At 42.1% G+C, this 10,476-nt stretch overlaps 1 protein-coding gene across 1 annotated transcript; it reads right to left on the bottom strand.

The window, feature by feature from the left end:
- Positions 1 to 155: 155 nt before the first annotated feature.
- On the bottom strand, positions 156 to 8,587 carry SLC24A5 (solute carrier family 24 member 5). The gene is made up of 9 exons (XM_040076970.2): positions 8,533 to 8,587; positions 8,097 to 8,276; positions 6,720 to 6,803; positions 6,529 to 6,632; positions 6,111 to 6,211; positions 5,078 to 5,358; positions 3,942 to 4,148; positions 1,099 to 1,200; positions 156 to 550 (listed from the first exon to the last, which is right to left on the bottom strand). Exons 2-9 carry the CDS (start codon positions 8,161 to 8,163, stop codon positions 228 to 230), a joined length of 1,269 nt encoding a protein of 422 aa, XP_039932904.1. The 5' UTR covers positions 8,164 to 8,276; positions 8,533 to 8,587; the 3' UTR covers positions 156 to 227.
- Between the last annotated feature and the right edge of the window lie 1,889 nt (positions 8,588 to 10,476).

Here is a 10,476-nt window from a genome sequence, read left to right as displayed (position 1 = left end):
TTGTAGTCATACTGTAATTCTTGACTCTAAAAGAAAGGGCTCCAATTAGGCTGTGATGTTTTTGTTCTACTTAATATTACTTTAATGACATGACTTAGTTCTGTATATAAGATTTAGAGCCCAATGGGAGTTTGGAGTTGGTTTTTTAATTTTATTTTGACTAAATGAAGAAACTGATCTTTTTCTCCTGCTTTTATTTTTTTCATCAGCATAATCACTGATTAAAACTAGTTACCACAGACCCTTGTAGGATTGTTTCCTATGATGCCAAGTTCATATAAAATTGATAATACAGCAAATACTAAGTACAGAACAAGACAAATTGTTCCCAATTTTTTATCTATTTTCCAGCCATTCAAGTGAACTGCCAGAAAAATAAAACCAACAGAACAGATAAGAGAAATGGCTGTATATGTCAGACCACTGCTGCTCACTTCTATGGGTCCCGATGTAGTTACAAAGGCAGTTTTTATAAACCAGGGTACTCCCAAACAGAGTAGATCAAATACATTGGATCCTACAATATTGGACATAGCCATATCTCCATTTCCTGTAAAAGAAGAAATACAAGTAAGTTGGCTTAGTTGTATTGCATGAAATTGCCAAACTGTTTCAGAGGAACAGACTGCCAGCCCTCAGTTTCTCTCAGGGCATCCTTTTCAGATTTTGCATTGGAAGAACCATAGTCACAATTCTACAGAACATGGGAACCACAACCATAAAAAGTCTCCCTAAATCACCAGCATCTGCACAGTTGCACTTAAAATTAAGCTAGACAGGCTGTTATAAAGTCCAGTTATGTTTAAAATACCAAGACCTACAGTTATGTTCTGCAGTAAAACTGTAATACCTAATCAGCAACAAATAAACCAATATAGAATACTTCTCTGAGATACTCTGAGAAGTTTTTAAATGTCTGAGCCACAGCTTTTTCAGGTAAGCTATTTATTTATTTTTAGTAAACTTAAGCTCTAGAATCTGGAGTACAAGTTTTGAGGCTATTCCTTGAATTTATCAAAATGTTGACTAGAATTCTTTCCTTTTGTAGTACCTTTTAAACACATCCATTAGCATGAACCTAAACACTGAAATCTTTACCTTTTCGGGCCACCAGCACACTTGCAATTGTATCTGGTACACTTGTTCCTGCTGCAAGTAATGTGAGACCCATTACTGACTCTGGGATTCCCAGTGTTTCACCTGCAGGTGAGAAATAAGAGTAGAAAATGCAAGTGTGGTTTTAGTTAGGATTCATCCAAAGAAAGTGCTTTAGACTTTCTTTGCTGGAGAAAAATCAGTAATTATACAGTAATTTCAAATGGAATGTGTCAGCTAACTTAACTACATGTGAGATGACTAAATCACAAAGCAGTTGAAGAGTAACAAATATCCTTTCCTTGTTCTTCAAGTCTGCAGTGGTCAAGACAATAGCAATTACCATTTTTTTCTTGCAGATAAAGTAGAAGTTTAAATATCTAACAAATTACTACTTTTTTTCCCCCTCAATCTCTAGAAAATACTATAGTGTCTCTTACAGTTTTGGGCATCTCCTTGTTAGTGTTCAAAAGTCTTAGGAAGCGATAACTCTTACAATTATTCTTTTTAATACCCTCAGGGGGAGGGGAAAAAGCACATGAATTTTCTTGGGGAGGACAGTCATTAAGATATTATGAGAATACCGTCTCAACTTCATGCTTTTACCATTTCACTCCACTTAGAAAGTGGTTTGGAAGAATCAAAGTGCAGAATTTTTATATGACTTGTAAGTACAAGTAACCCCTTTGACGCGTGAATTCCTTTAGGGAAATACTTGTTTAAATAAAGAAAAAAGTTTTAAACTGTTATTAGAAGGGCAGCTTATTTTTCCCTAATCTCTATTTTTCTTAGCTCTAAATGTCCTGTAACCGTATTAATTTCTAACTTAAACTACAGAGGTTCTTCAAAACTTTTAGCAGTTGTACCATTCAGAAGCATCAATATGCTGAAGTATTTGATACCTCTAGTCAAGCTAAAAAGTAATTACTTTTTCTTAAACTTTTTTGTTCACTAAAAAGTATCTTAATATTTTTATTGTTGAAATCTGAGTTCTTACTTGAAATATTTTGACAATAAGAGCAATTTTGTTTAATTAAGAGGCAGTACACTAAGCTAGGTCAGCAATGCTTGCCTCTTACTTACTTGATAGTCTAGAGCAGCCCAGTAAATTTATGTTTGAAACTGTTGGTTTCAGAGGGACTAACATGATCCTGTTGCAGAATTGGTACTCTCTTTATCCTTCCATCACTTCTAATTGATTTGCAGGATGAGGGACCAACAAATCAGCTTTTATAAACTATCCAGGCTAGAAAATAATGGTTCAAACCAAGGTGATATATGAATGAACCAGCTTTATGTACCCATCATCAGTTTCTAGCCCTCTGAACGTTAGAAGACAGAATATAAACTCAGGAGAAACAAATTTTTCTTTTTATTAGATAGATTTATCTTCTATTTAATGTGTAATGGTTTATTTTGTTTTTCACGCAACTGACCATAAAAGACAGAATAATCTTATTTTTCTAGACTTTTGTTAATTTTGTGTATCAGTAGCAATGTGTTGCTGTAAGTAGTTGAATTTTCTTTGCCAGCAACAGGAAGATGTACTAAGTTAGGTTTGTTCTTGACCATTCCAGTTGAGTGCCCAGCTGTGATACCTTTGTGACATTCTGATAGGCTGATTATGCAATGATAGAACCTTTGAGTCAATCTTCATGAGAGCCTGGGCTAGAATATATTGAGTGTTTAAATTGTAGTGTTTTAACGTGTAAATAGAGTATAATTTGCCTAGAAGTAGTGGGCCAAAGACCCCAGTACTACCTGTGCTGACTCTTGAAAGTGAACTAATATACTCTCTGCATCGCCACTGTACCTACTTTCATCTAAATTAATGCTTTGTCTTGTAGAACAGCAATAATGTGGATTTGAATCCTGTTTCAAAGGCTTCTAGCATCCATACAGTGAACCCTTCCTCTTTAGGTACAAGTGGAAAATTATTTAACTAAGGGGTTAACATGGTGGGTATAATATCCAGAGACCTACTGGTAATTTCTCAAAGGTTTACTGAATGTGTAGGTCTGTTTCTGCACTGAACAAGGAGTTATTCATATCTGAATAGTAGAATGCTTGAGTAGGATTAGTGAGCTATAATGTGAAAATGGCAAGCTTTGAAAAATTTCAGTAGAGTTTTAGTTTTGTTTTCTGCTTGTTCTTAAAATTAAAAACTGGATGTCTTTCAAGCTGACTGGAGAAACAATGAAGTGAGGAGACCTGTAATACCTCAAAGTCCTTTTAGGAGAAGGTTTTTACATACAAGTTCATACCCCTTCTCTCACTTAAATGCTATTCTTTTACTGCCCCACCTTATGATGCAGATTTTTAAGAGGTCCACATATATACAGTCAAAAAATGTTTAATAAACACATTTGAGAAGTTTTTTGGCAGTTAATTTAATGCCAAATCTCTTACTATAATGTTTGTGAAAAACACAGGTGTAGAAATTAATGATTTTTCTTTCCCCAAAACTTTGACCTCTAATTCCAGTCTTAGTAGATTTCATGTTTTGTCAGCCTTCATCATGACAAGTTTATTGCTTTTTGTCTAATTGTTTTGTTTAATGAAGCAGTTTAGTGAAACTGTGTTTTTAAAAATAGGCTGGGTTTTTTTTGTAGCTACATAAAGTTCTCATTTATGTGATGGTAAGCAGTGTGAAGCAGCTAAACTCTAAAGTGTTCCATCATTGGATAGAAGAGGGTGGCAAACGAAGCAGTCAAACAAGTTTCTGTTGTTTTTGTTGTGTTTTTTTTACAGCGCAGTCTGAGTTGCTAAACTGACTTTTAAAGGGAAGCCTCACAAATTTTTCAGTGATTCTTGACTGGTATATCAGCACCACTTTAGGTACCTACCTGCTATTGTTACCATCCATACAAGAACATAAGTTATTGCAGAAATCCATGCTGCTGAAATGAAAAATGTCACCATGAACCAGTTCCTCCAAAACTGTCTTCTGCAATCTGGTATAGTTAAATAGAGTAGTGTGGTAATAGGAAGGGATAACACCCACAAAATTCTCTTCATATCTGCTTCAGGCATGGTGAAGACATTAGGATGATCTGTTGAAGAAAAAATAACTTCTAAATTGTAGCACTGAGTTTGAATCCATAGCATACAGTACACTATTGTCTTCTACTTGTGAGAATACTGAAAAAAGGTGAAAAGTACTTCTTCCTCAAGTTTCAGCTGTAGTATTACCCAGTAGCTATGTATCTCTGGACAAAATTCTGAAATCAAATTACTTCTGAGGAGATTCTGCTTGCACACAAGAGAAACATTTTTTCACAGTGAGAATAATCTCCAGTAAAATAATCTGTCCAGGAAGCAATGAATCCCCAATGTGGGAGTCTTCTAAGATTCAACTGAACAGGTGCTGGCCCATCGGGGACCACGCTTTTGCCAGGAAAGGTTGGACCAGATGATCCTTGAGATCCCTTTCCAGCCTGGTATTCTATGATTAAAATGTTTTTTATTACATCACCAGGGGAGAACCAAGGTGGATGAAAAATGAATTTCTTTATAAGGGTTTACCCATAACATTTACCAAGAGTAAGTACCAACTGCTGTTTTTTGCCAAGAGGAAACATGACCTTGTGGCCACATCAGAGCAATCCCTTCTGATATTATGCATATTTTGGGCTATGAACCTGCCACTGTCATAAGGAAGCAGTGTATATCAGTACAGTACCTGTGTGGCTTTCAATAGTGCGTTTTACAAGCAGTGTCACTGAGAAGTTTCAAATACAACAAAGACGGAAGATCTGCTATGACACAAATGAGCAACTATCCTTGTGTCCCTCTAACAACTAAATTCATATGAAAGCCATCACTGATTTTGCTCTATATTATATTCCAAATTACAATAATGATCTACTTTAATAGTAGGCTGGAGTTCTTTTGTGAGCAAAATCTTAATACAATCAGCTCTTGATCAGAATTGATGTAGACAGGCGTGTGGGGTGTGAGAGAGGTGTAATAATGCCCGTACCTTCAGAGATTTCATCGAGCCCGTGTAAGCTTGTTGAAACATGAGAGTAGTCCACCTCATCTTGAAAAATTCCACTGTCTGTTCTTGACTGTGGACGAATTAGAGGTCCACTCTCATCCCTCCATCCAGCCAGTGGCTGCTGCTCGGCATTCTCCATAGCTTGGGTAAAACATGTACAGCAGGGACTGAACTTTTTCATGAGGTATTGGTTGATTTTAATGTCAAAACATAGTACCAGAATATAACACCCATATATAAATAATAAGGATGCACTTTCATACCTAGAATGAGAAAACAAGTTTTATATAACATGTAGTATAAAAGAACTCAATTGTTGGCATAAGGAGAGAGAGAAAATTTGCATGAATAGCAAAAGGAGAACACACAAAAGCATCTATTTGCAGTTGTATGGCTACTGTCATGGAAGTCTGTGTGTCCCCGTGTCTTTCAGCAGTTTGATTAACTCTCCTCCCCTGCAGAATCTCGTTTGTGTATTGTATAGCTGCATGTTTTTTCAGGGGATCTTACTGATTGAATATTTTCCTGATGTTTGCAAAATTGAGTCTTCATGTGATGCTTAAATTACAAACTTCAGAGACTTAATGCTGGACCTGACTGTCTTGTTTGAGGTAAAAGGAGTTTGAGTGTTGATGGAGGAGTTAAAATGTCAGAAACTCACTATCTCCTTTGGGTGGGCAAATTTTGCTGAACGAAACAAAAGAAAGGCTCGAAAGGAGCAGATGCTGAACACTAATTGCTGTGCCAGAACAGTTGTGATAGAAATTGTGAAGTCTGTACATACAAGCCTATGCAGATCAAACTTAATAATTATGCAGTTTGAATGTTTAGGTAATAATCTTTATAAGCATTGTGACTTTTTAAGTTTTTTAAAGCCAACAGGATGTTTATTTCTGTTAGTGAATGGCAGTTCAGGCTACTTGAAGTTTGGGGCTTGGGGATTTTCATTTGTTTTTCAAAACACTGTCTCACAAATCTCCAGTCAACAGGAATTCAACACTACTTGTGCTCTTACCAGTAAATTTTGTTGTCAGATATCATCGCAAGGACCGCTGCTGCACTGATGGTATATGCCAGACAGTCTCTGAACAGCGGCCAGCAGGATAGCTTTGAAACCTGCAGATCAGTCATGTACTTTTCTTAAACTTCTCTGTAATAATTTCACTAAGTGCTGTAAATGCTGCATCAATATGTTGTTTCTATATTATGTAAAAATTAAAGATTCTTAGGAATGACTTAAGTATGATATTTAACAAGTTAGTGTTTTTAAAAACTTTCATAGCAAGTTATCTTAAAACTGATTACATGCTGGTTTTGCTACTAAATAATAAACTTGGCAGTTGTCATAGTAAGTCTCTCTTGGTTTTTGTTGGCAAAAGAGAAAGGATAACTGTTCGGTTCTTAAGAACAGAACTATCAAAGTTGATACATACCACACTGGAGAACAGCCCACAAGCTGCACAAATACCAAGAAGATTATATATTGCTGATCCAAGGATGGTGCTGACACCGATATCTCCCTTTGTCACAAAAGTTCCTGTAAGGAAAGTGACTCTGGTATGTTCCAGTTTGGCATGCAAGGAAAAGAATTCCAGGTTACCAGGAGTCAAAGCACATCTCTTACCTAGAAAAGCAGTGACAAGCTCTGGAGCAGAGCTTCCAGCGGCCATAAAAGTTGCTCCAGCAACATCCTGTGAGAGGCCAAGGCCTGAGGATAAAACAAAAAGAATTGCTTAAAAAATATTAATGCTTCAGTAGCCTGCACCCTTTACTCATTAGTATATACAGTTAGCTTCTACTACAGCTTAATAGAATAAAGATTATTTTCATACAGTCAATGCATTTATATGAGTCATAAAATAATATATTGAAAATTAGCCTGATCTATTGGAATAGTTTAAAACTTCATTACAGAAATTGGTTTAAATCTCCTGTAAAATCAGTGTGTGTTTGTAGGATTTAACTGTGTTTCCTGTTGGTAATAATTGTTGGAAATTCCATGGACTGTAGTGTGGTATTGTTATATGATCCATATCAAGTCTGTCTATCTTCCAGGGAAATCTGTACTACTGTGTCTTCACATACCAGAAACATTAGTTAAATTCAAACCAGTGCTGTGATCTTAAAATCAAATTTTCATTTTGTATGGACAGTATAAGAGCCTGTGCCTTGCTTAAGAGAAAAGAGATTTTTGTTTTGGCAAATTAACTTTCTGAAATGTAACTCACGCTGTGGATCAAGTCCTGCACACAAAGTACAGGGATGTCTGGCTGACCATGGCAAAAGTCTGACAAATACTTATTTATCATTAATAAACGAAACACCAGCTCTTACGGCACTGTTTAAGCTTACATTTGCTGTAAGTGTTCTGATTTGGAGAGGGTTTTCCAGTTCAGGGATGAGTTTCCCTAAGGAATTTTATTAATTCTTGGCAGTGAAAAGCTGAACTCCCTGCCAAGACCATCTCTTTACTTCAGTGGTCTGCTGAAGCCATTGTTGCAGGTTGATTAGGTTTCTTAGAACCATATGGTAACCACAGAATTCCTGTGCCTCCTGTATCATACCTTTCATATGTTAGCAGTAGCTCATCCTGATACTTGTTCACTACTTTCAAAAAACCCCCCAAACCCTAAGAAGAGTTTTGGTTTCACATATCACCATCTCTCCTTTTTTTGTTTTCTTTCATTAGTAGTTGCCTGGACACAGTACTGTGCAACTCAGAGTTACATTGTCAGTTTAGTTAGTACTGAGGATTCTTAAGATTTTCCTCCAGGCAGAAAGAAAGCAAATATTAAATTAATACCTGTGCAGTGTAATCAGTAATTTTTTTTCAATAAAGTATTGATTCTGTGCATCAGATATTGTATGGACATATCTGTGCATGGAAAGTGAGACTTGTTCAGTTTTCTTTTGGGGCACTCTAACTCTGAAGCTTTTCAAAGAGAAAGTTTTATGCCAAGTTGCTCAGTTTTACAGGAAAAAAGATCAGGATGTCACTTACATTCACTGATGATCTCTAGGGAAGGTAAGAAGTAATCATCGCACACAATGGACACGGCCAAAAACATGTACAGTATAATTATGAAGTAGATAACGATTCCTCCATCCTTCCTCTCCTGCGGTGTGAAAAATCCTTCAGGAAACTCCGATGAAGACGGGAGGACGCAACGCGTCCCGTTTTCTGAAAATTGAGTGCAAAAGTGTTACGCATGCTGACACCTTCCCATTCCTCAGGCCGCGGGACGTCTCCGGATTCGAGCTCCGGTGGATTTCGCACTTCAGTACAGCATGGACCGCTGCAGCGATGCCCCCAGAGCCCGCGGGACGGGCCGTGCGGCGCTCGAGCGGACCCCGGTGCCCTCGCGGTGTCCCCGGTGCGCTCCCGGTGTCCCCGGTGCCCTCCCGGTGTCCCCGGTGCGCTCCCGGTCCCGCCGTACCCGCGGGGTTCCCGGGGCGCTGCGCCCGCGCTCCCCAGGCCGCGAGCGCCGCCAGCAGCACCAGCGCCGCGCGCCGCCGCGCGCCCGCCCGCATCGCCCGGCCCTGAGCGCGGGCGGCTCGGAGCGAGGGCGGCTCCGAGGGAGGGAAACTCGGAGCGCGGGCGGCTTCGAGCGAGGGCGGCTCTGAGAGGGGGCGGCTCCGAGGGAGGGCAGCACCGAGGGAGGGCGGCTCGGTGCGCGGGCGGCTCCGAGGGAGGGCGACAGCGAGGGAGGGCGGCTCGGTGCGCGGGCGGCTCCGAGGGAGGGCGACAGCGAGGGAGGGCGGCTCGGTGCGCGGGCGGCTCCGAGGGAGGGCAGCACCGAGGGAGGGCGGCTCGGTGCGCGGGCGGCTGCTCCGAGCGCGTGCGGCTGCTCGGGGCGAGGGCGTCGCGTGCGGCCGCGCTCCCCCCCGCGCGCCCCCCCCCGCCCCTCTCGGACCCTCCCCATCCCTCAGGGGTCCCGCCGCCCCTCTCGGACCCTCCCCATCCCTCAGGGGTCCCGCCGCCCCTCTCGGACCCTCCCCATCCCTCAGGGGTCCCGCCGCCCCTCTCGGACCCTCCCCATCCCTCAGGGGTCCCGCCGCCCCTCTCGGACCCTCCCCATCCCTCAGGGGTCCCGCCGCCCCTCTCGGACCCTCCCCATCCCTCAAGTGTCCCGCCGCCCCTCTCGGACCCTCCCCATCCCTCAGGGGTCCCGCCGCCCCTCTCGGACCCTCCCCATCCCTCAGGGGTCCCGCCGCCCCTCTCGGACCCTCCCCATCCCTCAGGGGTCCCGCCGCCCCTCTCGGACCCTCCCCATCCCTCAGGGGTCCTGCCGCCCCTCTCAGCGCTCCGCCGCTCGCCGCCGGCAGCGATGGGCCGGGGGTCAGCGGGCAGCGCCTCCGGGCCCGAGCAGCGTCCGAGGGCCCGCAGGGAGCCGCGCTCCGGCCCTCGCCCCGTCCTGCCTTGGGGTTGGGGAGAACGGAGATTTTGGCCGTGGCGAGTTCGGCCTTAGTACAAAGTGCTGACCGCGATACCCAGGTGCTGCGTGGTGTTTAGGGACGCAGAAAGGTGAATTTAAGCTTACTCCTAAGTACCTTTTTTCTGCTGAGACAAATTCTGCTTATTTGCTCCGATTCCCAGGATTTCTGTGCCGGGCTGTGTGAGCCCCGGGCTCACCCTTCACCGGGGCAGATGGCCATGCCAGTTACGTGAAAGGTTTGCAAGAGCAAAGCTGAGACCCGCACACAGTTCCTCCCTTCAGACCCAGTTCACTGAACTCCTTTGTCTGGTGACCTTTCCACAGTGAAGTCATGTGTATAACCGAAGATTAAAGAGTAAAATGCAGTCTTTAAGCTTTGCAGAATCATCACCCCTGCCCCTTCCCCAGTCTGGTTTCTCAGGAACAGAGTTGCCTTTCCCTTGTATCGCTTGCAGACATGTCTCCGGAAACATTTGCAACCCTGTGATACCAAGTGGAGTTTTGAGGTGTCTGTTTTATTGCTTATTGTTTGGGAGGTGCAGGGCTGATGCTTACATTTGTGAACAAGAAGTTCAAATGGGAACAGATTGTTTTGCTTCATTGCATGTAATCCCTCTAAACTCCTCAAGTTCCTTGCATCCATGGTGATTGGCTAATATGTGATCAACCTCACTCTAGGATACAGGAGATAAGGTGAAAAAGTGGGTATTTTCCTTTTGTATTGAATCAAACAATCATACAGCCACTATTATAGCAGGAAAAATGAGAGATATTGCATGGAACAACAAATTCTGCAGCAATTGCTGTTGCCCATTTCTGATCCTTCTGTGGCCCAGAATGCTTTTTACTTGAGCAAGAATGATTTTGATAGTGGAGATTTTTAGGGGTGTCAACTAACTTTTCACAAATGAGTTCTGTGTGCTCTCTGAAAAGCAGACTGTAGCA

The sequence above is a fragment of the Hirundo rustica genome, chromosome 13, assembly GCF_015227805.2.
Source record: "Hirundo rustica isolate bHirRus1 chromosome 13, bHirRus1.pri.v3, whole genome shotgun sequence".
In the NCBI taxonomy this organism is placed as follows: Eukaryota; Metazoa; Chordata; class Aves; order Passeriformes; family Hirundinidae; genus Hirundo; species Hirundo rustica.
Note: the sequence above shows the minus strand (reverse complement) of the source record. Positions and strands in the feature narration are given on the sequence as shown.